This window comes from Dermacentor albipictus, chromosome 5 (assembly GCF_038994185.2).
Source record: "Dermacentor albipictus isolate Rhodes 1998 colony chromosome 5, USDA_Dalb.pri_finalv2, whole genome shotgun sequence".
In the NCBI taxonomy this organism is placed as follows: Eukaryota; Metazoa; Arthropoda; class Arachnida; order Ixodida; family Ixodidae; genus Dermacentor; species Dermacentor albipictus.
The window spans coordinates 90,434,779-90,462,173 of record NC_091825.1 but is presented as its reverse complement, the minus strand read 5'-3'; the positions used below and the strand labels follow the sequence as shown (position 1 = coordinate 90,462,173).

Here is a 27,395-nt window from a genome sequence, read left to right as displayed (position 1 = left end):
GAAGGCGACTTCGTTCTAACCTTCCTGACTTCGGTAGGGTGCCCCGAACCCCTGTGAGGAAGCGCCACCAAGCCAAGGCCAGGAGGCCTTTGCCAATACTGCACAGAGGCGCGAAGGTGAGGCTTCAGGATGCGACTGCGTGGTCCCCAAAAGCGAAGGTCGTTGGTGAAACTGCTCCACGTTCCTATTTGGTACGAACGCAAGATCGACGTGTTCTGCGGCGCAACCACCGACATCTACTTAGGATGGGTGAACTGTATAGCAGTGAAAGTGATGACGACTGCGAGGAGATTCCACCATGCGAAAGCTCTGGTGCGCCGGCGCCTGCAGCACCAGCTCAACCAACAGCGCAAGCCACCGAGACGTCATCTCTAGAAACAGCCGTAGGATCAATGCTACCAGCAAGTGACGGCGATCCTTCGCCTGGCATCCAACCGACGCATGCTACTAGAAGGTCGATGCGTGTCGTCCGGCCTCCCCAGAAGCTTCATTATGACGAACATTTTCAGCAAGTGTCATAAGTATTGGCAAATGTGCATATGTGTCTAAGTCTTTTGTTTGATGCCCGAGGGAGGATGTATCGGACGCGTGTAATGATTATATCAGCGCGGATGCGCATCTGTGATGCGCAGTTGTACAGCGCGCTGCATTCATGTCTTTATAAGCCACGCTCTCAATAAACCTTTGTTCTTTCCTGCACTGACCATGCTGCTGTAAGCGTCGTCTCCCTTGGCACGTTACAGTGGGAGCGCAAGTTTCGATGTCTTACATCGGTGTGTCGCTACAAGCGCTCGATGTAGTTAATAGAAAACTAACGCACAAGTTGAACTCCGCTTAACCTCCCTTTCTTTCTCTCATTTGTATCTCTCTCTCAACTTACAGGCGCGAGCCAACAAAAGGTACCAACCACAGAGAATACAGATACAGTTGTCTCTCTCTCTCCTTTTATTTATCTCGTTCGGTGAAATGATCGCTAATTGTAGAAAAATGAATGCTAAAAAATGAAGCAATAAAAAAACGCTTTTTACGAAACTAGTTCCTCCTCGCTGGTTCAAGCTCGCGTCGTGCTCTTGCGGCATTACTCGCTTGATGTCACCGCCTCCAGGTTGAAATTTCCTCGACAAGAACGTCCAAGGGCTGGCGGTGGTGGTGGTGGCCCGGCTGAAATATGCAGGGCCTACCTAATTTGCTTTCGGCCATCGCAACACAAAGGTACGGACCACCCGGTGTAGGAGGCGGGCACCACTTTCATAGCTTCGCAACTTCCCTGCTATCCAACGCTTCGGCTGCCGTCTGGGCCAAAGTGTTTTTCGCGTTGGAACTCGGGGGCATACAATACAAGCCGGGAACCACGGGTCCCAGCTGCTGGCTTATGGCGCGCCTTAGGCGTCGTCATCGTCCGAGTCATCGTCGGTGCCGTAGTCGGCGTCCGATTGCGTGCTGTTGCGATCGAGGTCCGTGTAATTCAGACCAGAGATATGCGTGACCCCGGACGCAATTCTTGCTCTGGCGGTCGTCGTAAACGTGGCCGGCGACGACGTTTCTAGTTGCGGAAGCTCCCTCTCTCGCGCTGCCTTAGGAGTCTTTCCTAGTGTCGTCACTGGCGTCGGAGCTGACTCAACGAGCGCTCGCTCACCGGACGATGAGCTCGTTGCCGTCTCGTTTCGCGTCGCGGTATTCTTTTGCTGCGTGGATCGGCCACTCCGCGTGCCCTTTGGCATCCTCTTGATGCCGCTGGCGAGGTCGTCGTAGTAAACCGTATCGCCGCCGGGAGTCGCCGCGAGTTTCGTCGAGGGGCGCTTGTTTAGATTAGGGTGCAGTATATTCGAGATGGGCTTGCGCGTCAGGAGCAGCAGGATGGCGTCCTGGGTGGACTCATCAAGTTTGGGTGCCGGGCCCATGGTTTCAGATGTTTCGGTCGGTTCGGGCTCGGTGGGAAACCTGCGCGTAATTTGCAGATATCGCACAGTAAGGAGCCCTCTTTAAAAAAATGTGTTTGCCCACTTGGTGATTTGTCATCCTGAGCACGAAATTGACTTACAAAATAAGGATCAGGAAGACTAAAACCAGAGAACGTATGTTATATATGCTTCACTCTTCTATATTGACTTTAGGTACGTATCCATATACATGCATGTTTAACTCGATGTCGACAGACTTGTTCTTGATCACGACTGCTCTAATAAATACAAACGTTCGAGCTACCGTTTTCGTAATATGTACATACACTGCACGTACTAGTTACATAAGTGTTAGGTCCGGCAACATACGTTGCATGGGGGCATGCGCGATGCAGGCTCATTACCGGAGTGCGCAGCCCATCGTATATTGGCAATCCTGGCTCGACTCAGCCTTTCAAGTATACACTGCCAGCGATTTTGAAGAGGCCAACTTTGTCTAAATTTCGCAACTTTGTAGCCTCTACTAATAATGAAGCTTAAAGGAGTTTACTGGCGCAAGGGCCAGACATGGTCAAAGAGCGAATTAGCGCATGCGCAGCGGGTCCGAAACCAATGCCAGCGCTTGCCGCAGGCCTGATCATGCGGGCACTCCACTTTCCTGCTCACTCTTTTCGGCCCACCCTCCTGCGTTTTCCACTTCCTGGTTGCGCTGCACCCTCCACTCCGCTTTCCTCCTCACCTATTTCATCCCCCCACTGCTCTGTGCGCTCACTTTCATCTTTCCCTGAGCTCGTTCATTCGGTTACGACGACGCCGAGGCAAACGCCGAGGCTCGCCACAGGAACGGGCGCCTAAGAGCTTCGCTTTAAAATTTACCGTGCGAGCCTGTACATCAGAGCTGTATTGCACTCACATTTTCCACAGCTGGCTCAGTCTGCCTCATAATGTGACTCAAAGGTCTCGACGTTGTAAGTTTTCACACCCGAGTGATTGGTGCTCCGGTATGCGGGGTTACGTCGGGGTTGTTCTCAAAAAACTACTACTTGCGTTTCGAAAGCAACAACGAAAACTCGGCGTTTTACGTACTCCTCAAGATAAAGGTTGCCCGCTCGACGCCGAAAGCCTAGATTGCAGATCTCAAGGTCCTCGCGCCGCACTCTGACGTAGTCGCAGTCATAGTGCCTGCATGCAGCTTTTGGCATTAAGCGAGCTCAACGAGCAATTTGCTTCGAAAACGGCGATCCAAGTACCCCCTCCTCCCTCTTCGATGCATACTTCTCCATTAGTGACCATACGCACGTGTTCAAAGATTTCGAACTGCCGGCGCAACCGTCGCGGTGGCTGCCGATACCGCCGCGCGTCACTGATAGATAAAGTGCGGCGCTCACGCACCTAGTCGTCCTGGATGCCCTCTGAGCGAAGGCTTCCATGACGCGGCGGTACTCGGTTTTCAGCAGGTCGTTCCTGCGGACGCTGTAGGCGAGCACGCCAGCGCAGAAGAGCACGGCTAGCGTGAGCATAGCGATGACGGCATACAGGCTGCCGTGCGAGAACAAGACGGTCTCGGCCTGCTGCTCCAGCTGTTCTCGCTGCTCGTGGATAGCGTCGGCGCTGCGGTTTACGGCCTGCTCCTCGGCTGATCTCATGAGTGCCCGTCGTCGGCCATCGGGCGCTTGGACGCCTCGGCCGCGGTGCCGCTGTCTTCGTTAAGAGGCCGGCACCCGTCGCAGTCCCGACGCGCAGCCCACCGTCGACGACGACGCACGCGAGGCCCGGTTCTTTCACCACCACGGGAACGCCGCCATGTTGGATAGGCGCGCCGGGATCCCGTCGCCGGCGCGCGTGCAGCCGCCTCGGCTGCGGTGACGTCGATGCCGCTTGCTCGCCCGCTTGATCGCTTCCTCGCTCCCTATGCAAATGGCACTTACCCTTTACGGGGCAATAGGCCAGGAAACTGAAGAGCGACCATGCTCGAGGGGGCCAAACTAACTAAAGCGTAATGTTGTAGATTACAGGTTCCATAACGAACAAGTGTGCTGTTGTAGTACCTGCACCAGACAGGGCTGTGTGCATTTATTGGTATACATAAACCTTGCGAGAAGTACCAGAACTTAGAGGAAAGAAACCACCAACGATGATTCTCAATGTAAGCGAATAGCCCGAACGAACCAAAGAGAACGAAAAGAACGAGCGAGCGAATGAATGCACGAGGGAACGAACGTTTTCATTGCCGAGTCCGACCATCGATCACCAGCCAACCACGAAAACTGGCGAAAGCGGCAAAGAAAGTTATTCACCTTAAAAGCCGGCGGGTAAACGAAAGAAGGAGGAGAAAAATTAAGAAAAAGTGCAAGACAGGGTAAAGTAAAAATTATACAAGAAAATATCCAAGAGACAAACCGACTGCTGTTCATTTTTTTTTAAGAAACGTGTAATTTACAAAACGATTGCAAATTTGCAGGTGTTAACATGAATTGAAAATTGATTTGATTGTGTGAAGTATCAATAAATGATAAATACGTATCCGAAACGAAGTCAGGGATGGTCATGCATACATTCCTATCATTAAAGTCTGACGCAGAGGTCCCGAAAGAGAGAACAGTTTTAGATTATACAGAAATACCGAATTGTTCGATAGGAATTACGTTTTCCCACGGCCTATCTGAAGCAAAGACGGTCGTTTATAGACTCTTTTCTTTTTCTCGGTTCTTCCGCACTTCTTCCCATTGACACTGCCAGAAAGTCATCGTGTTGAAGATGCCATTCCCTTCCCTACTGTCGCTCGGATGAAGTGCCCCCATCATTATATTTCGTGCAAGAAATGTTGTGATTATTTAAATCTATTGGTAATTTTTTTAGGGAACGCCATAGCCACCACTCTGTCCGAGAGGGAGAGACGAAACTTACTTACTGAGCAGTTTAGCATATGGGGTGTCTGTGTGAGGCGTTTACCGCGGCTTGCTTGATTGATCGGAACACCAAGCCTCTCATACTATTATGGAGGGTTGACCAAGAAGCTGGAGGTTAAAACATGCAAGCAAGAGAAGAAAAAGAACTAAGGCAAGGAAAGATGCAAATTCTATCAATCATACTTAAGTAACCTAATTTACAAGGAAGACATTCCTTTTTTTAGTATTCCTCTTTCGAGGGCCACTTCATATTTGTTGGTTTGTCATTCTTCTACTCCTGGAGGCTGTTTATTATGATATCAGTGTTCCTTGGCGACGTACTCAATGGAAGCGCATGCATACGCTGCAGCAGATATATACGGAGCGCACGTTTCTTCACTACCGTGTACGTTGCATGACAGCATAAATGGTGAAATGCCCCCGATGAAGTGCGTGAATATCCTAGAACAGTAAATTTCAGTGACACGACGGACAAGTGTTATACACGTGCGTCAGCTGTCAGGAACGCCAGCACGAATTCGGGCGTTTTGCCACTTCAAAGGAGGGCGGGGCTCCATAGCCAATGAACACATAGAGACCATTGGAGCTATAGCCCCGATGGTCACTATGTAGTCCCCCCATTGGGGCTATAGCCCCAATGGTTCACGAATAGCAAGGCTGACGCTATAGCGTCAGTCTTTATATTCGTGAACGCACAAATGCCGCTTTCCTCCTACACAACGCTGTCGTATCTGTCAAGTGCCGTCGCGCTTTTCTGGAGACTTCTTAATCAAGGAACAGTGTGCTTCTCCCGGTCTTTTTTGTTTAGTATAGCCATCGATCGCGACGTGGCTCTTGAATTTCTGGCGCCCTTGGCGTTTGAAAAACATTTTGAGCATGGACTCGTGATTGCGCTAGCGAATGCGCCCTCTCTGCATGGACTTGTTGGATCGTTGTCCTTTTCTTTAGTTTGTGTGTGGTGCTGCAACATTGGTGAGGAGCTTTGAAATGTTGGTCTCTATACTGCGGCGTACACACTGCCTTCCCTAAGAGAGCGATTTCTGCTTGGTGGGGAGTCATTCCGATCAGCACACTTATATCACTTGCGTACGAGGTAAAAAAACAAACAAAAGTGGCGGGACACACTTGCAGCTAATTTACAGCAGGTTATTTTTTTAAAGCTCGTGACCGTTCTACAAGCAAAGTGTTCACTTCGCGTGCCAAGCAACAGAAAACAACAGAAACAGTTGTAACAATTACGATAATCTTTGAGCGCATTGACAGATTAACAATCGGAGTGCCCAACCGCGTTCAACGCGAGGCAGTGCCACTACGCAGCGCAACAAAAAGCACCACCCTGAATATGTTGACGGTGTCGATGGTGTGTACCGCTATCAATCGTGAGGCTGCTTGTAGGTGGGGCCATAGGCGGCACGTGTTTCTTTTACCAGAATATATATATATATATATATATATATATATATATATATATATATATATATATATTAATAACAGTTGCTTTTGAAGTAACTTAATGTGACCTCCAAGAATTGTTCCCTGAAGTGACGGCCTTCAATGAGCATTTACAAGACCTTATAATAGAATACAGTTCACTTTCACAGCCTGAGTCCCTTTGCACCACCAAGAGGCTGGCGCCACTTGAGTGAGCCATGCGATAAGCGGATTCAATTAAACACGTTAGGCAGATATCGGTTTCCTGTGCATATTAATTCGCACAAATGCACATCGGTGAAATAAGCCACGTAACACCTTGTGAGAGTTTTAATACACAAAGATACGATCAAGAAATCTTTTTCTCGCACCGAACGCCACTGCTTCTCCGTGGATTTTTTTTTATTAATATTGACTGCGAAGTTGGTGGTGCGGTCCTTACACGGGTGTAAGGAGCGCACTTTCCTTCCCATAGCTGCCTCATGCTTCGCTATCGCTAACATGGCTCCGCTTTTCAGGCGAAACTGTGATGAGGTAGCCACCGCTGGTGCTTCTAAGGCGCTTGTCTTAGTGTCAGCATTTGGAGAAACAAAGCGAAAGTAGAGTTAGCAGACGTTCAAGTCCGCGCCAACGATGATGCAGTTAGCTTTTAGCTCAGCCATGACATTTTTTAGTGAAGAGTTTGAGGCAATTCGAAAGAAACCTCAGATGATGTTGGTAGCGGAACTCTATTAAATACGCATTAGGGGAGGGAGGGGGAGGGGGGCTCTGCCGCCACGCCCCAGAAAACTTTGGAAAGGAATCGGGCCCCAGAGCCCCCCCTTCCCGTAGTTCGCGCCTATGGGTGCCTAAATGATAGGCTGCCCGAGCGTGCGTATCATTTCAAGCATTGAAGGGCTGGCTGGCTTGCGCAAGGATTGTGGTTCTGATTCCATGCCGCTTGAATAAAAAAAAATTGCAGGAAGCAGAAGCCAGTTAACGCGGGATTAAGTAGAGGTATTTAAAGAGCATAATTCAACATAGCATCGATTTCCTCGTCTGCTGAAGAATTAGCATTCCTGGGTAGTGGCACATATGCGGAATATGGTTGGGTACTCTGATCGTTTATGGATGAATGAGCCGGAAGACTGCTCAGATTGTTACAGTTTTTTAGGTTTTCGTTCTTGCTTAGCATGCGCTGTGAATCATTTGCCTTGTACAAGAGCGGTCTCGAGCTTCAAGATTAACTGCTGCGACTCCTCGTCTGCAACGCGCTAGGCATCCACTATACGCTGTCTTATTTATCATTTTTAAATAAACGAACTCATGCTTTTACTGTTTCAATATTTGCACCAAATTTTTTTCGTTCTCGATAGAATATGCGTGCAAAGAGGCGTTTATTGGCTGGTTTCCATCGATATTCCGGATGTCCGTTATAACTATTGAGGTATATAGGTATAGGTTAGGTATATAACTACCTCTTGCACGAGCCGTTATCGCACGCAATCTGCTTTGTAGATACAAGCCAAGGTTTATTGAGGAACGGCATGACTCTTGCTGGCTCGCAATTGCGGCCCGAAAAGTATGGTTTTGGCGATGTGCCGCCTGTGGAATTTCCGCCTGTGAATTCCATCGCGAACGTATTTTTCTTCACCCAGCTTCGAAATGAAACAAAATTTTTTCGGGATGCCTCTCGAGCATCCCACCATGAATCCAATGTCACTCCTCGTGGAACACCGCACAGACTGGTATAGCCGTAGAATCGGCCTAGACCGATGATTTCGAAGGCCTCTTCTGACTCGTCGTCACGATTTTTCTTCTTTTTTAGGTTATTCCGACGATTTTGTTGCTTTTATTTAATGCCTTGCGATACTGTCTGTATGAATGGTAGTCAAGTAGAGCAGTAGTTAAAAATTTTAGTACAAGGTATCAGCGGCAGAATTGACAAAGCTTTTACATGTGTTCATAAGTGCTGTTTGCCATTGACTGGCCGTCATCACTAATAATACGTTCAATATCAGAAATGGATGGCTTATACCCTTACGACGAGTTCTACTGTAAGAACGTTATGTTCATAAAGGTCAGATTCATTTGACAATATCGCAGTGCAATAAAGAAGGAAAAGAAACTTGGGTGAATCTCAATACATAAATGGAAGCAGACCCGTGTTTACGAAAGAAAAAAAAAAGAAAGAGTAATTTTCTTAGGTCCTGTTTTTTAAAAGTAGGTGATGTGTGACGTTCAGAAAAAGAGGTCGAAGTGTGGTGGACTTACTACAATTAAAACGTCCAAAACGAGGGGAAAGGCCTTACCCGATTGCTAAAATGCGCTAAGGAGTACGACAAAATGTAAAAACGCACCGCATATTGCCATTATTATGACCAATGCTTATGAGTTTGCCTATACAATATCTTAACTTCAGTATCTTAGCTCGTTGCCGTATCTTTATTTGCATTTCTCGGTTTTCCGTATGGAACTGTAAATAACTACTGCCCATGTTCGATAGCGTTTGCCATGTATTTCTGCTTGCTTTGCCTGTGTTTTTTGTTGTTTCTGTATATAGTGGAACCGCTGTACTATGCGACCCCCTCCCAAGCCCTTCTGCAACCCCCTCGCGAGAGGGCCTATAATGCATTTCGAAATTAATACACAATAATATCGAATATCAAGCTAGTTCCTCTTGACAAAACGTCTACAAAATTTTAGCGTTGTTTTCATCGTTACAGCGCTGCCGACAAAGAAGTTCCGTAAGCAAATTGGAACGTTCTATATACTGTGTCGGTAGCTGAGTCCGCCGCTGCGAGAATGCACGAGAAAATGCGAGAATTTACGCAGAAGCACGCCAAACGTGTCGCCGGCTCTTGTATTACTACGACCGAAAGTGGTGGCAGTGAATACGCGCGCTGCCATGCGTAAAGCCGCAGGCCTATCGGTGAAGATTTCAGCACCTCACGCACAAATGCAAAAAGGTGCTGCCGCCGCGACCGACGGCGCATGCAAAAGAAGGACACGCGTTTCGCTTCGCCGCTGACATGCGGTCTTTTCATTTTCCATGTGTGGCGCACAGCCTCCGTGCCCATTGTTTTCTTTTTTTTTAGGGGGGGGGGGGGGGCACAAGAGGCGCGAGGCGTTTGTCATGTTTTTTTTTTTTCTATCATGATAAAGACCGGAGTATGTTGTTTTCACTTAATTCAAGGCACCCAGTATCGCGCTTCCAGTTTTACGACGACATCTTTCCCTCTTGTTCTAGCCTTTTATTCTCTTGTCTTTATTAATCGAACTGAACGAGGTTGCTTTCAAGCTATGAAGTGACCCGGACGCACGCACATCCAATTGGTTCAGCACTTGTACCCGCCTGCTGTATTGATCTTGCACACTCGGTCTTTCGCTAGACCGAGCTTAGCACCGAACTCTTCAAATCGAAACGTGCGCAAGTTGGTATTTTTGAAATTAAAGAAAGCTTTTCGCCTGGCATGTGGATGGCTTCGTAAAGAATCTGCCTCTCATTCCAATTTTGTCGCTTCAAATTTTTCCTCGTTATAAGGTCGCCATCGGCGTGAAAACTCAGCTCTCGAATGATGATCTCCCATCTCCTTTTTTTTTTGTTCTCTGAACGGTGCCGTGCACCGCTTTACGAATTCACGAGGGGATACACTGTTCTATGTCACAATAGCACAAGTATGTAAACTATGGACGAACCTCCGCAGGGTCGGCTGCGAAACTACAAGCTGCCGAGATTTCTCGTAGAGCTTACGAATACAATACCGATAGAAACCTTATAGTAGACTATAGTGTTAATAATTCGGTGGATAAGTAACTACTCTATCTACAATTTACAAATTACAGAGGCGGTAAAAAAGGCAAATGTTCGCCCAAAGGGCGAGCGTGGAAAGTATCTGAGGTGTTAGATTTGTGAGTAACAATAGTGGAATGATTCTGAGACGCAGCCTGAGGCTATAGTTTACCGAGGTTAAGCGACGTGGAGATATAGAGGTCAGAACAGGGAAATGCTAGGAAGAAGGAACGTCAAGTCAATGAGTGTTGACGAAATGTACTACAAGGTCTCAATACCAATCTTAGCACTTTCAGCATATCCCCTGAGATGTTTGAGCGCACATAAAAGCGCCCGCAATTATAGGTGCAAGAGCGCAGCAGAAATTGCAGACACATGATGACGACGCCAGCGATATACCGATTTATCCAAGCGGCCGCGAACGACAATAAAATGACGTCGTTTTGCACCAAGGCGACGGCGGTGAGAGCGCGCAGCAAAATATTGGTGGAGATAGTGGTTGCGCGTTGCTCGAGCACAAGGCGAAGGATGGACCTACGGGGTTGACGACTGGAATGTCTGATATCCGTGGCACGCCAAGGCATCCACCGTTGATGGCGCAAGACTCCGGGTGACTCCCAGCCACCTTCTATTCGCACACATGGCTATTCTATCACACTCCATGCCAGACAAAGAAGCCCCCAACTGCGGTATTAATTCTTCGCCTCTGAACCGATTGCTTACAAATGAACTCGACCAATACAAAGACTCAGAATCGGCATTTATTTGTGCAACAACTTAGTATTATATACAAGATTCGCGACCAAACGAACATTCTACTGGAGCGGTTTGCAGCTGAGCAGACTATTAAATCTCTGCTACTCCGCTTAGGTTACGTTATTTCGCTTAGAAACACGCCTTACCAATATGTCAATACAGTTTTGTAACACTAAATGCTATGTAGCAGACCTACGCAATATTTTTCTTGTTTCTTCTCTCTTATTTGCAAGTTAATTCGCCCAGCGGCATATTAAACAGCTCGAACACGAGGAGAAACACCTAATCGTTGTATAACTTGAAGCGCAAAATCACGTGCTTAAAAAAAATACATGCAATCTGCGACCTGCCATAGGTGGGCAAGAGCGTGAGCTCAGAGCGTTAAAGGTGGTGAGAACTTCCTAGTTCATTATTTGGGTAATGCTGCAGAGTTCGCGTGGATCCCTCAGATTAGTAGAAATTAGCATGAAAACTGCGAAAGAAAACAGTGTTGTGTGTGTGCGTTTCCTGCTGTGTTTGTATGACGTGCTCCTCCACTCTTAAGCAAGTTATCGAGATGGCTTTACCAACTAGCGCAGCTAGAAGTATTTCTATACATAAATACGTACGCATCACTCCTCTCTGTAATGTATCCGGACCCGCCGTGGTTGCTTAGTGGCTATGGTGTTGGTCAGCTAAGAAAGAGGTCAAGGGGTTGAATCGCGGCCACAGCGGCCGCGTTTAGATGTGGGCGAATTGCGAAAACACCTGTGTGCTGAGATTTAGCTGCACGTTAAAGAACCCCAGGTGGTCCAAATTTCGGGACTGCCCCACTACGACGTGCCTCAATATAATATCGTGGTTTTGGCGCGTGAAAAACACATAATTTAGTTAATGTATCCGGGCCTTGAGAGTACGTAAATAAATATATAGAAACAAAAATTAAGCTTTTGAGTGAATTGGTCAGATTCTACGATCTTACGTTTGAAAACCGAGCCCTCATATCGGACACGCCATAATCCGCGGCCACCAAGCTGGACTTCAAACAGCAGCTGGAAAAAGATTTTGTGTTTGAGTTCCGCGTAGCAGAATTATGTTTTCTCGCATATTCATATTGTAATCCCACGCAAGTATGTCTGTGGGTTGCGTGTAAGTCAGGCTTTAGAAATTTTCTGACGCATTTTACTTGGAGAAATTCAATTACTTCAGTAACGCCTATGCCCCACGCGGAGGGGCTGCGGGCTTCGTGACGAGTTTTTTCCCTTACAGACAAAGCCATTCATGCCGATGTCGACGTCGGATTTTCTGCGACGCGGGGCCCTTAACAATATCGTGTTAAAATATCAATGAGCCCTGTACACACGTGAACACACCACAAGCACATAAAGACTGTCCCTTTACACGGGCACCAGCAAGGAAAGCACAGCCATGATGGATGAGCATCCATCACGACGGAGTGTTTTTCGTTGCCGTTGTCACTTTGTCCGCTGCGCAATATGAACTGCTTTCAACTCGTCCGCTTTTCTATTCTTTCAAAGTGTCCACACAAGTGTTCTATGTATGCGTATAAAAACAAAACGGCCGGACATCATTGAGTTAAAGGCGAAGCATAATACGGGGGGGGGGGGGGGGGGGGAGACAAAACAAGTGATGTCATTCAGAACCCGTTCAAAAGTTTAGTACCCACTAAAGAATTGCGAATGGTGTACGCGGAACACGTCTGCTCGTCAGGGCATGACCGCGGTTCAAGCTATAGCTCTTTGATCAGGAGAGCGAATCGCGCATGTGTAATAGTTTTGTTACGACTTATTGACGACATTTATTGTTTTGTGAAACGGAAATGTCATGCAAATCTCTAAGGAAACTCTCGAGATGCAAGGTTTCTACATTCCCATACGAATACATCGAAACGTGTTTAGTGATTACTCCACGTTAAGGCAACGTTAAGTCATCAAGCTTACCTTGAATTATCCTAAGCGAACAAATGCAAATAAACAGAAAATTAATGTGAATGAAGGATTCGATAAGAAGTTTTGTCGAGTGTCCACGATATGTGCTACGTCCCGAAGTTATGGTGAACCTGACGCGGGAGCAATTTCCGCGTCAGAGTGCTCCACGCTAAAACGCCAATAGTGCAGCGGTCGTGCTATAAGGGGCGTTCCTAATTGTGAGCAGAACTTTTTGTTCGTTTTCTGACAACATCACTCATTCTGGATATTCGTAATGACTACGACTCTTTTTTTTATTTCATGCATCAGCAGCAATCGAAATTCCTAACGCATTGTGATGTAGTCTTCTCAAATAGTAACAGTAAGTGCAAAAGTGTAACTGTAAAGCAAATAGCATATGCTGAGAAAAAATGCAGTTCAAAACGTATTCATCGTGGCCGTTGCTAATGACCTGGTCCTGCTTCTTCCTGAGCGACGTGCCATTTCACATTCTTGCCTTCCTGTCCAGAACTCTGCTTTTGACAAAGGCCTGTCAGCTGTGCCTTTGCTAAATTGTTAAAAATAGTTGTGTGCAAGCACCACTAAAAGTTGTGTCGTTTTTCTTTGCTCTGTCTAGCTTGCTTGGTTGGGGAAATTTCTTTCCTACCTCATTGATAAATAATTTTTAACGCTACCTTATTGCAAGCTAGCGTGAAGATGGCTGAATCTGCACTGGTGTTTGTAGTATCAAAATGTCGCAGGCTTAATTAAAGTGCCATTTTTTCACCAGTGACAGCGTAAAACAATATATATTTTTTTACACCGACACCGTGGAGGTGATGGAGTCCGCAATGGTTCATGTATAAAATTGTGTTAGTAAGGTGGTTGGTTTTCCTATTGTATGAGACTTCCGTCATACATTGCGATCCGCAACATCCTGTGAACTCGAATGAGTGGAACAAAGAAAAATGATAGGAAACACAAAGAAGTTTCCCTCACGAGAAACCATTTTACGACCCACCGGACATCTTTCTCTGCAGTCATATTGTTGTCCTCTACGGCGGATAATAAATTTGATTCGTCGCTTTACGCGTGAGCCAGGAGCAACAATGAATAATTCCACATAAGGAATTCAGCCAAGTCCGTGTAATCTTTTGTCTTTACAATGTAAAAAAGCGAACAGGAAGAATGTGAGATATGCGTTTTTTTTTAGCAGATTGCATTGCCTAAATACAAAACAAGAAAGAAAGCATATTCCTTACAGAAGTGACTTCTATCTCTGTCTCTTCGCGCGCGCGTGTGTGTGTGTGTATGCGCGCGCGTGCGGGATGGAGGGGAAAGGGGAAGGGCTTTGTTTCTCCCTTTTGTTCAATGGTGACGAAAAATCACTTTCTCTTTTTGACAGAAATTCTAGCGGATTCCTGAAAATGACACATGTCTACGAAGCAAGGCAAGCAAACTTCTTGATATCTGAGTAGATTTTTTTAGCTTCTACTAACGCACATTTCATTGTTCCACTTCCGCGAACACACCGGAAGCCCCTTTTCTATAGGGCTGCAGTCGATATCGGAAGCCGCAGCGTTGCTAAATATATCTATTTCAGCATGAATGGAGATTGGCATGAGAATAGTGCAGCAAATTCGACAGGGAATTAACAACAAATTTACAGGTATACAACGGTTTCCAATACAGTCAGCAATATTTAAGGCGATTGATTTTTGATGTGTGGTCCGCTTATCCTAATTAGCCTCATAGATTTGGCTGTTATGACTCACGAGTCAGGAAGAACCGAAACTACAAGAAAAATGTTTCTTAGGTTGGCGAGGTATTTGAGCGCTTAGTGTTGCAGGCGTAACCTCGTAACTCACAACTCCCCATAGCGCAAGTCATAACCATATAGATGGTTCTTACTTCGGGACCTTCATTTGTAAAACCTACTTGAACTGACATCACTCACTCACTCACTCACTCACTCACTCACTCACTCACTCACTCACTCACTCACTCACTCACTCACTCACTCACTCACTCACTCACTCACTCACTCACTCACTCACTCACTCACTCACTCACTCACTCACTCACTCACTCACTCACTCACTCACTCACTCACTCACGCACTCACTCACTCACTCACTCACTCACTCACTCACTCACTCACTCACTCACTCACTCACCCACTCACTCACTCACTCACTCACTCACTCACTCACTCACTCACTCACTCACTCACTCACTCACTCACTCACTCACTCACTCACTCACTCACTGAGAGAATCTATAGCGGGTTTCAAAGTTTTGCTAAAGAGTACCAAAATTTTGAGTGGAATGTTTGAAGGACGGCTCCTCCATCTCGTGACTCCACGCGACGCCGACAAAATGAAAGCTTCATGGCAGGATTAGTAGCACACACTGGGCGAGCTACCTTCCATTCTCTGGAACACCGAGTTGGCTCCTGACCAGTGGGCACTAGCGCCATAGTTTTGCTGCACTGAACTAAGTTATTGAGGCTGAGTATAACGCCCCCTCACCGCGTGTAGAACCTAACATTGTCAAGAAACTAGATATGAAAGGCGCACTTTTGGTTTGCGTAAGAGGGTGGCTTTGCAACAATTCATGGTTTATGAAAAATTAACGGAAGAAGTCATCTGGCAGAAACAGGCTGCGCGCTGAAGGAGGCCGTTTTCGTCCACGTTCACCAACCTACGAAGAGCTGGCCCGTCGCGCCGAAGCGATTCAAGCCACTGAGAGAGAGAGAGAGAGAGAGAGAGAGAGAGAGAGAGAGAGAGAGAGAGGGGAACCGGATACAGTGGAGTCTAAACATCGAGAGTGTCAACGGGGAAGTTATACGGCAGCAACGGCAATGAGACTAGAACAATAGAAAAAACGGGAGCCGATGGAGCTCCCGCTGTTTCCGAAGCTCAGCGCGTACTTTCGTCTCTGCTTCTGGCCTCAACGTTTGAGTCACCCTTGAGGTCGCAGCACAACTCCGATGTGATAATGCCGACACGCGCAAGAAACATAGAATAGGATAGGATAGCATATCCTTCTGCGACGGCACATATGCGGGGGATTGGCCAAGAATTCGATGGTATTAGGAAGAAGCTGTTAATACAAAAATTGGTAAACGTGTCAAGTTGAAATGGAGAAAAGTAACGTTTGAAGAGCTTAAGAGGGTCGCCAGGGCGCAACTATAAGTTCCTCCACGGCTGAGCAAACAACCCTGCGGTAGTTTTCACGGAGGGAGGCTCCTATAGAAAGGATATTTAAAATGTAAGAATTTAAACCAAATCGCCTCAACGTTGCTTCTAAAATGTAAAACATAGTCGCTGACATCGCCATCGTCGTTGTTGTTGTCGCTGCTGTTGCTGCTGCTGCTCCTGCTGCTGGTTGGTAACTTGCACTCAACTGGAAACACTCCAACAGGAGCTTACCGAGAACAAATGCAAGGTGGTTGTCGTGTTCGGCGCACGTTCGGCGCCTTATTGCGATAACGAAAGGGGCATGACCTTGCTGTACTGCGCATGCACCAGGAACAACCTAAAAGAACTATACTCGTACGCTTGGTGAAATACTGCTTTGTTGTACCTTTGTGCTGTAAGCGTGATAAAGTCCTCATGTGTTTGCTTAAGAACTTGCCTGGCCCTGCGCTCCTGAAGCCATCGTGATTCTTGCGTGAGAGGGGCTATTCATAATCTTGAATGTATTTAGTGTTTCTTTTGCTAAGGCATGCTTACGTACTGTTGTTTTGTAAACTCGATGGAAAGGAATAACTGGCCATTCGGTTGGCAACCGCATAGCGTGATAATACAAGGAGCGTGTGGCAATACAGTAAGCGAGTAGAGCCCTATTACACATGCAATGAATATATATCATGTGTAGAAAGGCCAAGGGCGATAAAGCGATAACAACCAGTAAAAAGAACGAGTTAAACGTGGGCTCAATGCACGGGCAAGAGGATTGAACACCCAATAAAAGCCAGTGCATTGAAAGCCTTCTGCATGCACGTCAGTTGTAACAGACAAGCGAGAATCTTTTTCACCTTACTGCCAGTCTAGCCTGCCAAGCACGGTTGATTTTCATTCTGCGATTACACTTCGGGAAGACATCTTGCTTTGATCGGGCTCAAGCACACAAACCCCCCACAAAATAAACCATGTGGCAAAGGGTAAAAATTCATTATACGCTAGGTCGTTGAGGTCCAGCAAATACATTAGCAAGTGACAGCCAACTAAACACAGCTACTGCGATCTTACAGACTCATATCTATTGATATGAGGCCTAACTTACGTTGGCTATGTGGCAGAAATTGGCGATTATAATACTTTCCTTTTTCTTACAATATGCGGGTAGGAGAGGTTGACATCATGACTGATGCATTCTACTCTTTCTCTCTTAGGCAACCAGTACATAGCAATGAGAGACTGGCTCAAATAAACACTTCTCAAGAATATCGCTAAGTTGGTATCCCCGACTTGATAATTTCTGCCAAGTCAGCTCAAACTCCCTTATGTTCGTCTGAACATGTTCTCCTCGTGATCCGGTTAACTTTTGACTTGGGTAAAAGTACTTGTTCACCCATCACCTCACGCGACAGACTGCCACTCGCGATCTCTTGCTAAATTACGCGTTTTGCTATGAGCGATGAAGATAAGCTAGGTGAAACTCATTTCAGCCTCACTAGCCAGTATATTCTTCGTTACAAAGAGCCTAGATAGGAAGTCGAAGGGATACGTAGTTAGCTTCGACCTCCTAATATTTGCAGAGGCCGTTTTATGTGTGGACAATGAACACGATGACGCGCCAAATGATTCCCCGGCGAGTTATCAAAACCTTGGCAGTTGGAATTCAGTGCTTCCCTAAACCACCGCACGAACCCTATAGATCGTGCCAGCCTTATTAGTTAGTGAGCAGTGAATCGAGATTCTATACCACCTGGTATTCGTAATGGGGGGTTAATTTATCTGGGATTCCGGGCACTCAGGCCTGTGAAGCTCGCCCCCACATCCTTTGACGGAAAAATCACTCAGTGTGTCTCCGCAACTTCTGCAACACAGCGAATGCTAATTGCGAGATGTCGGAAACTTCATAAACCGAGCAGATCTAAAGAAGAATTTGTATAGGCGCTTTTCAATGAGAGCTAGTTTTAATTGCAGTTAACAAAAAACAAGCTCATCGAAGCGCCTCTATGCTGTCAGGGGTCATTGCACGCTATTACAGATGGCATGCTTTTCAGACGCGCTCAGCTAAGCCATGTTGCAACTCGGCGACTGCGTCTGACGTCCATTTTTCTTGTTTAAGATATCTGCATTTCTGATGTAGGAACTCCACATACACGCCACTACCCAGCGCGTCTACGTATGCATTTGTGCCGTGTTATTTTCGTGCGTTCTTCCTGCATACTTTATTGCTTCTATTTTTAACTGCTCCTTAGATGTATGAAATGTTTCATTATTTTTTTTATTTTTCCCTGCACGCCAATTGAACCAAGGTATTAAATTGCCCAAGTATCGTGCCTTCTGTCCTGCCTCCTCATATTTTGAATAGCGTTATGTCTGGGACCATCAAGCGAATCTATATCGTACGACACGCAGGATTAGCTAGACATCTATTTTGCGACCACGTCATATATATTGCGTTAAATGAGCTAACACATTCTTTTGTGTGCGTCGGCGGTGGTTGTAGGAAACGTCACGATAAATCAACACTGTCGCAAAAATAACCAACGTAGCCTTGCGATAAGTGAAGTTTACAAAGTTACTCGATGAAACAGAAAGGGCCTATATTTTCAGCTGAAACTTTCCACGTGCATATATTTGTGGTCTTCTTGACATTGAACCCCGCGTTGAGCACGTGCGGGCGTGCGTGTGTGTGTGGTGTGCGTGCGTGCGTGCGTGTGTGTGTGTGCGTGTGTGTGTGTGTGTGTGTGCGTGCGTGTGTGTGTGTGCGTGCGTGCGTGCGTGTGTGTGTGTGTGTTTGTGTGTCGAGGAGCGAAGTGCAACTGACGGCGGTCCGTAGCTGACCGCCGTGAGTTCATCATCATCATCATCATCAGCCTGGTTGCGCCCACTGCAGGGCAAAGGCCTCTCCCATGCTTCTCCAACAACCCCGGTCATGTACTAATTGTGGCCATGCCGTGCCTGCAAACTTCTTAATCTCATCCGCCCACCTAATTTTCTGCCGCCCCTTGCTACGCTTCCCTTCCCTTGGGATACAGTCCGTGACCCTTAATGACCATCGGTTATCTTCCCTCCTCATTACATGTCCTGCCCATGTCCATTTCTTTTTCTTGATTTCAACTAAGATGTCATTAACTCGCATTTGTTCCCTCACCCAATCTGCTCTTTTCTTATCCCTTAACGTTACACCTATCATTCTTCTTTCCATACCTCGTTGTGTCGTCCTCAATTTGAGTAGAACCCTTTTCGTAAGCCTCCAGGTTTCTGCCCCGTAGGTGAGTACTGGTAAGACACAGCTATTATATACTTTTCTCTTGAGGGATAATGGCAACCTGCTGTTCATGATTTGGGAATGCCTGCCGAATGCACCCCAGCCCATTCTTATTCTTCTGATTATTTCCGTCTCATGATCCGGATCCGCTGTCACTACCTGCCCTAAGTAGATGTATTCCCTTACGACTTCCAGTGCCTCGCTGCCTATTGTAAATTGCTGTTCTCTCCCGAGACTGTTAAGCATTACTTTAGTTTCTGCAGATTAATTTTTAGACCCACTCTTCTGCTTTGGCTCTCCAGGTCAGTGAGCATGCATTGCAATTGGTCCCCTGAGTTACTAAGCAAGGCAATATCATCAGCGAATCGCAAGTTACTAAGGTATTCTCCATTAACTTTTATCCCCAATTCTTCCCAATCCAGGTCTCTGAATACCTCCTGTAAACACGCTGTGAATAGCATTGGAGATATCGTATCTCCCTGCCTGACGCCTTTCTTTATTGGGATTTTGTTGCTTGCTTTATGGAGGACTACGGTGGCTGTGGAGCCGCTATAGATATCTTCCAGTATTTTTACATATGGCTCATCTACACCCTGATTCCGTAATGCCTCCATGACTGCTGAGGTTTCGACTGAATCAAACGCTTTCTCGTAATCAATGAAAGCTATATATAAGGGTTGGTTATATTCTGCACATTTCTCTATCACTTGATTGATAGTGTGAATATGGCCTATTGTTGAGTAGCCTTTACGGAATCCTGCCTGGTCCTTTGGTTGACAGAAGTCTAAGGTGTTCCTGATCCTATTTGCAATTACCTTAGTAAATACTTTGTAGGCAACAGACAGTAAGCTGATCGGTCTATAATTTTTCAAGTCTTTGGCGTCCCCTTTCTTATGGATTAGGATTATGTTAGCGCTCTTCCATGATTACGGTACGCTCGAGGTCATGAGGCATTGCGTATACAGGGTGGCCAGTTTCTCTAGAACAATCTGTCCACCATCCTTCAACAAATCTACTGTTACCTGATCCTCCCCAGCTGCCTTCCGCCTTTGCATATCTCCTAAGGCTTTCTTTACTTCTTCCGGCGTTACCTTCGGGATTTCGAATTCCTCTAGACTATTTTCTCTTCCATTATCGTCGTGGGTGCCACTGGAACTGCATAAATCTCTAAAGAACTCCTCAGCCACTTGAACTATCTCATCCATATTAGTAATGATATTGCCGGCTTTGTCTCTTAACGCATACATCTGATTCTTGCCAATTCCTAGTTTCTTCTTCACTGTTTTTAGGCTTCCTCCGTTCCTGAGAGCATGTTCAATTCTATCCATATTATACTCCCTGATGTCAGCTGTCTTACGCTTGTTGATTAACTTCGAAAGTTCTGCCAGTTCTATTCTAGCTGTAGGGTTAGATGCTTTCATACATTGGCGTTTCTTGATCAGATCTTTCGTCTCCTGCGATAGTTTGCTGGTATCCTGCCTAACGGAGTTACCACCGACTTCCATTGCACACACCTTAATGATGCCCACAAGATTGTCGTTCATTGCTTCAACACTAAGGTCCTCTTCCGTGAGTTGCATCCCCCTATATATATGTACACACACATACATACTCTTGTAAGCTGTGCCACCCCTTCTCTACCTATAACATGTGAGCGGCTTCCCAAGTTTCAGGAACTGACACTTTCTTCCACTTCGGCCCCCCTGATGCTAACATATTAAATTGGGCAAAGCCAACTGAAGTAAGTGTGGCAGTACATCCTTTCCTTATGTGCTTCAGAGTTACACAGAATTCACACCTCCCAGCTTTCACGTTTTACCAGCCGCAGGTGGAACGTCCCAAATACATGCATAATGTCATGCGCATTAAAAAGAAAAAAAAGACAGGAGAGCCCCCGTTGAAACGTATATATACATTCACGTGAGCCTTAGGCTACCAGAGCAACAGGCTCATTATGCTCGAGGGCCATTTATTACAAACGTGCAAAGACCGCGCGCAAGAGGCACCGAGTTCTGTACAGTGGAAATGAAAAAAAAAAAGAAACGCGTGCAACCCGTTCACGGCAGCATACATCAATCCTGCGGTGTTTGCTCGGTGCTAGCACCTATATTTTTCTTTTTCGTTTTTATTATTTTTTGGTACCTCATCGCGCTTCCACGAGTCGGCGCGAACACGCGAGCGGCAAAACTCATTCCGACGCGAACACAAACGTGCGCCACAGGCTTCGCTGCAAAACAAATGAACTCGGCCTGTGTTGCGGCGCGAGCACGATTTTTCAACTCAATCTCGGTGCTCGCAGCGCTCGCGCCTGTCCTGGCAGCGTCTGAAATATGCGTTGCGGCGGGTGCGCGTTGCGCTGAGGGATAGAGAGATCGCAGAGGGCATCGCGCCGTCTGTCTCCCACTTCAGCATAAACAAACAAACAAAACTTGCCCATGGAATACAGGCACAGCGAATATGCATCTAAAGAGAAGCCAGTTGGACAGTTCGCTTATTCGCATCATAAGTAACGCGCGCGTGTGTGTCAGGAAGCGTGTCACCGTCGAGAGGCCGGCAAAAGGGCTTGAAAATTTGTCAAAGTCCTGTCTTCTTTTTTTCTTTCCTTTTTTTTTTTCCTTTTAGCCAGGACGTGGCTGTCAGTGTTACGGTTTTATGAGTTGCCAGCATCTGTGTTCTTCATCATCCTTTTGAGTGAGTATATTTATTCTTTCTAAAAGTTCAGCCATATTGTTTCAAGGGCGGTTCCTAGTATATGTTGATTCTCTTTTGCGTTCTCTTCAGGGTTTCGCCACGCCGACTCGTTCTGTTCCGCGAAGATCTAAAAGATCTGACAGCATACAAAAAGTGCAGGAAGGTGTGTGCAAACTTTGGGTCTTTTCGGCGCTTTACTATATATGCTTGGTAGTATGGTGGCCGGAGCTGTGATGCTTTTCCGTGTTCCGTGTGGCATCCGAACTACGTCACTCTTCTTTTTCCGGAAAGTTGTCAGTCGGTCTCATCTTAGCTTGTGGTTTTAACCGCATGTCGATGTGTGATAAGTAAAGGAATTTCAACCGTTACATTGTCTATGGTGTAAAGTATGGTGACAGTACACTAAGGCAACTTATGCCTTAGTCGTAAAATTCATACCGTTTAAGTGAACACCGTTAATAGTGTATACCTCCTCATGAAGTAATTATTGAAAGCGCTTGCGTGGATGACGGTTATTGTATACAATAACCCTCATCCACGCAAGCTTTGTTATATAGAACAAAGCTTGCCCACCACAACTTTCTGGGTATGCTGTCTACCTGGCGACAACTTTCTGCGGCAGCATGACCAAGGCTACGAAGCCGACGCACACTTGTTTTACTGTGCCCCAACGCGTCGTCCCCTAATGAAAACATCTGTAGACTATTCAGGGTAAATGAAAATTTACCAGCGACTCTTTAATTTTTTTATGCAATTCATTTACCGTTGATCAATAATAATGCTGTGGAGTAGAATGAATTTCGTTTCACTGCCTTTCCAATCTTTGTCGTTTTCCGACGCCGGAATTCTTTTCCATCATCTTCAAACGAAGGTGATGTCCCCGGTTCCAGTCCTCGGTTTCCTTTCTTCTCGTTCACGCACACACACACACACACACACACACACACACACACACACACACACACACACACACACAAACACACACACACACACACACAAACACACACACACACACACACACACACACACACACACACACACACACCCACACACACACACACACACACACACACACACACACACACACACACACACACACACGCTCACTCGGATCAGATACATTCAAATATGCAACGCATGCTCTCACACACACACACACACACACACACACACATGGATCAGATGTATTCAAATATGCAACGCATGCTCACACACACACGCACGCACGCACACATGCGCTCACACACGCGCACACACGCACACACACACGCACACACACGCGCACACACGCGCACACACGCACACACACACACACACGCACACACACACACACACGCACACAAACACACACACACACACACACACACACTCACTCATGGATCAGATATATTCAAATATGCAACGCATGCTCACGTAACACATGTGCATAGGCCCCGTCCACGGAGCCTTGGCTGCTGTCACAGAAAGTTGTCGCCGGGTATAGGTAGTGTAATAACTGCGGACAAACAGCAAGGTCGACTGCCTTATAGCCGGCTATCCCAGGACAACTAAGAAGTGAGGCTGTGCTTTCTTTACATACCATGCACCACACACCATAAACACAGATATAAACGTGCTATATGTCTAAAAATAAACGTGAGTGTAAGCAAGAAAAAAATAAAGGTAATTAGAAGATTGTTCCTGTATGCAGCTGGGTTCAGTATAGTAGAAGTTCATGTATATTTCGCAATGAAAACATTATTGCGCGTGTGCACCCGAATGCGACTGTCACTTCACTTACCTAGGCATATGAAAGTGAAGCGTCCCAGGTAAAATTATTTATTCTGCCTTTGCTCCCCTCCATAACAGGTAATAGCTCTGCTCCACAATCATGTGAGCAATAAATTGCCACTATAGATTCTGTTGCAATACCAATTACACGGACAGTCAAGACGCCTTCACGCAATCGCCGTTGGCACGGTGGTGCTGTTCTGAAAGCGTACATGTTCTGCCCGTATGTCGAAGGTTAGAATGCCTTCGAATACACGCCTTGGGTTTGGCTGCAAAAGCGATGCAGCCAACTGAAATCAACATCATACACCACTCCATCGGCTCTGCCAGAGCCAGGGAAGCGTTCTGTTTACCGCTTCTGGCATGCTTGTTGTGAGCAAGCCCATTGTGTTTCCCGAGTATGCTGCGCACGTACCGAACCATGGCACATACACTGGTCTGATCGGATCCTAAAGTAAACGTTGAGCTAAACCTATCTAATCCTTTCACTTAGATGCTGAAAAACGCCGACGGTCTTCCGACGGTCTTATATCGTGAACCATGGAGTTGCGTTTCTCATTGCGCCAGCGTTGAGTCACGCTTGGTATCCTGTCAAGGCACTGTTTCAGCTGCAGAGCAGCAGTTGCCTCGCTTGGTGCTTTGCGCAGTGTCGGCATACCGTGTAAGAGATGCTAGAGCACAATGCTAATCCTTTCTGTCACATCCAATGCTTTGCCATTGCGCGAAACTATGAATTTCACAGCGAAGCCGTATGTAGCAATACCCTCCGGCGGTGGGTGTTGCTCTGTCTCTCTCTCTCTCTCTCGCTCGCTCGCTCTTTTTTTTTAGCCCCCTTTTTTATTCTACCTTGCAGTGCAGTGATGCAACCATGCTAACTTGCAAGTGCTTCCCTCTCCGTCTCCAATTTCTTCGTTCGCGTTGCAAGCTCTTCTGAGTATACAGATCCCGCCTGACAGCAGAAACAGCGTGGTTTGACGAATTTGCCCCAAAGCACACATTGACGCGCTCGGATACCTCGGCGCTAGTTTCACAAGCCACACGTTCTCCCACCTCCGGCCTGAGTGCGGCAGATGCAGTGCGGCCAGACCACCCATGTATACGCAAAATGCCGATCACACTACTGATGAAGTGCGAGAACGGAAAGAGTTAGAGTTGGATTGTTGGGTTACTTCGGCTCTGAAATTGTACTCGGCTATTCTCAATCACAGAAAAGACGATAGAAGAAGCATTGGTGCCTCTACTAAGCCCGCTTCAGGCGAACTCTGTGCCAATTACGCTGACAGAATTATTTTTTACTTTGGTATACCTTAATGTTATATAATCATTATTTGTTCGGCGTTCGTGGTTAACATAAACGAACAATTTATGGTATGCGCCTTTTGTTGAAATTTTGTTTTTCTTGCATTTCATCGCCAAGAAAGTTTCCTCGCTGTATAGGTAGCTGCAGCATGCTCAGAAGTGGCATCGGGCTTCAGACGAAGCAGTACATATACGCTGTAGGAACAAACACAGGGTAAGTTATTATAGATAGCGCCGGTGCCGAGAGCAATAACCGTCACGTATAAAGAATGACACGCTTATACTACACAAAAGGTGCGACGCGAAGAAATCAAAAAGTAAAGGCAGAAATAGAAAGGACCACCGGAACAAAGGACGCAGAATGGGCGTCAATGCAAAAGGGGCGGGGTCATAAAATGAAGTCTCCAAGTGAGCTCAGGCACGTCCGCAGACAGCAAAGCCGTCGAAAGAGAAGACACATTCGACGCAAGCTGCGTGGACATAAACAAACGGAAGCCCGCAAGAACAGCCGTATTGTTTCTCGCTGTCTCAACTGAACGCCGCAGCGGTAGCCGTACCAGACTCGTGGATCCAGTAGCACAAGGTTCTCAACCCGAGACAAATGCAAAGGCGAGTTAGAGGAGAAACAAAAAATAAATGAAGAATGACGTCGCCCGAGGATCTTTGGCGCCTTTGTCGGCGCTTCCCCGGTGAAAATTTAAAACACCCGGGGGCTTGAGACCTAGACAGAATGACGACAGCACCGAAAGACTGCACTAAGGAAAGACGCGAAGAGCACCAAACAAAGAACACTAAGAATAAGAAGCAGGAATTGGAGAACACAGGGCGGTTATTTGCATGTGCGTTCGCCTGAGCGGGGTGAAAGCAGAGAGGACCAGAGGAAAACGGGAACGGCAGCAGTGCGGTTCTCTCTTTGGCTTCTTCTGCCTTAAAGGCATGAAACGAATGTGTGAATTCTATTGTCCTCGGTTTTATATCTGTGCTTCTCTCTTATTGGCTCTTCCTTTCGAGGCACTCCCGCCTGGGTTCCTTTTCCAATTACTTCGGGAGTGGAGGCCCGATTGAAGGACGCTGACGTGTCAGTTGGCAAACGCCGGATCACCTCTCAGAGCTTCATTTTTCTCTTCCGAATTCTTGCGTGACTCGCCGATCCTGTTCATTTTGGGCGCTGCTCGACGCCTGGGGCATCGTCTGGGCGATCTTGCTATTCCCCTGAACGCAGACGCATCACCGTGGCGGATAACGCGGTTGAAGTGCGCGACTTTCGTCAATTCAATTTCGCTGCCTCATTTTTGCTGCCGCCAGCGGAACTATCGCCAATTGCCAGCATCGATACGAGCCACGTGAAGTGCTAGTATACGTATAAGGTGAAAACTTGAGTCCTATGAAAGCGCCTTGAGCGCGTGAAGGAACAGATCATCTATAATCGAGGTAGCACGTCCATAACGCATGCTGGGTGACGTCTGTTACACAACGACAATGTCGAAGCTTATTTTAGTAGCCCCATCACATAAGCATTTATTCTTCAGCTCTAGAAACGAAAACGTGCGCACACGTGCGCTTAGTGCTATGAGCAAGCAATATGTTGTGTTTGTACGTACGTGTCTTCTTCCAAGTGCATGCTCGAGTATGTGTCACCTTCCTCCTTCACATTAGTCTGCAAATTGTTTGCCTGTGTTTTCTTCAGCAGGTGCTGTTTTTTCCTAGCCAAAGCCTAATTCAGAACTGTTAATGCAGTCATAAATGGTAGTTTTTCTAAATACTTATTTCCCGTCCTGAGGCGTATAGTATTGAAAAGCAAACACGCGCCGGACCATTACAGCGGCGCAAAAAATTACCACTGAGCCAGGGCAAAGATGACAGGCTGTCAACAGCACGCGCGCTGTCTGCGGCCCTTGGGAAGTATCCCTCGGGGGCGAGCAAACGGAAATCAACCGCAATGTGAAGAAACCAATTTATTTCTTTGACAAGTTGCTGTCATACGTCTCAAGCCGTACCCCGTTTAAACGGACACGCTCCGTTCGATTTCTGACATCAGGAAATCCCGCGGCAATCGAATTGTCAGAGGCAACTGCGTTTTACGTGGCAGACGCAGCTCGATCAGTGTGAAAAGTCCGAGTATTTTTACAGAAGTTTGAAGCTTCAACACTGGACTTAAAGTGCCGCCTAAATATTGGGATTAGTCACGATTAAAAGGAAAATCAGATCATTATCCTACTATTCGCGATTGATCTGTCTTGGTTTAGATGTTCTTTACGCTTTTGCTTACTTTTCAAGAGCAGCGCAATATGCTATTTTAATGTGTATCTGAGCGCGTGCGTGTGTGCGTGTGCATGAGTGAACGCGCGTTTGTGTGTGCGTATTTGGGTGTCTCGGTATATGTGTTCAATGACGATACATTGCCACTAAGTGCATAAACAAGCTTATTACTCCTTTCGCACGAGGGAGCGGTAATGAAATTTACTCTTGCGATAAGTGCTGACCAAAATGGCACACATATTATCAAGCA

At 46.6% G+C, this 27,395-nt stretch overlaps 2 protein-coding genes across 4 annotated transcripts in view; both read right to left on the bottom strand.

Moving 5' to 3' along the window:
- Window positions 1–27,395, bottom strand: part of LOC139059927 (neuropilin and tolloid-like protein 2) — a 230,261-nt gene that overhangs the window by 88,899 nt on the left and 113,967 nt on the right. The gene's annotated exons all lie outside the window — the stretch shown is intronic.
- Window positions 923–3,756, bottom strand: LOC139060522 (uncharacterized). Its single transcript, XM_070539685.1, has 2 exons — window positions 3,294–3,756; window positions 923–1,941 (listed from the first exon to the last, which is right to left on the bottom strand). Exons 1-2 carry the CDS (start codon window positions 3,545–3,547, stop codon window positions 1,383–1,385), a joined length of 813 nt encoding a protein of 270 aa, XP_070395786.1. The 5' UTR covers window positions 3,548–3,756; the 3' UTR covers window positions 923–1,382.

Excerpts from the sequence above, each read along its gene's own strand:
- LOC139060522 (XM_070539685.1), bottom strand. The coding sequence starts at position 3,547 with ATGAGATCAGCCGAGGAGCAGGCCGTAAACCGCAGCGCCGACGCTATC. Across the intron at positions 1,942-3,293 it reads AGGGCATCCAGGACGACTAG|GTTTCCCACCGAGCCCGAAC; the intron begins GTGCGTGAGCGC and ends AATTACGCGCAG.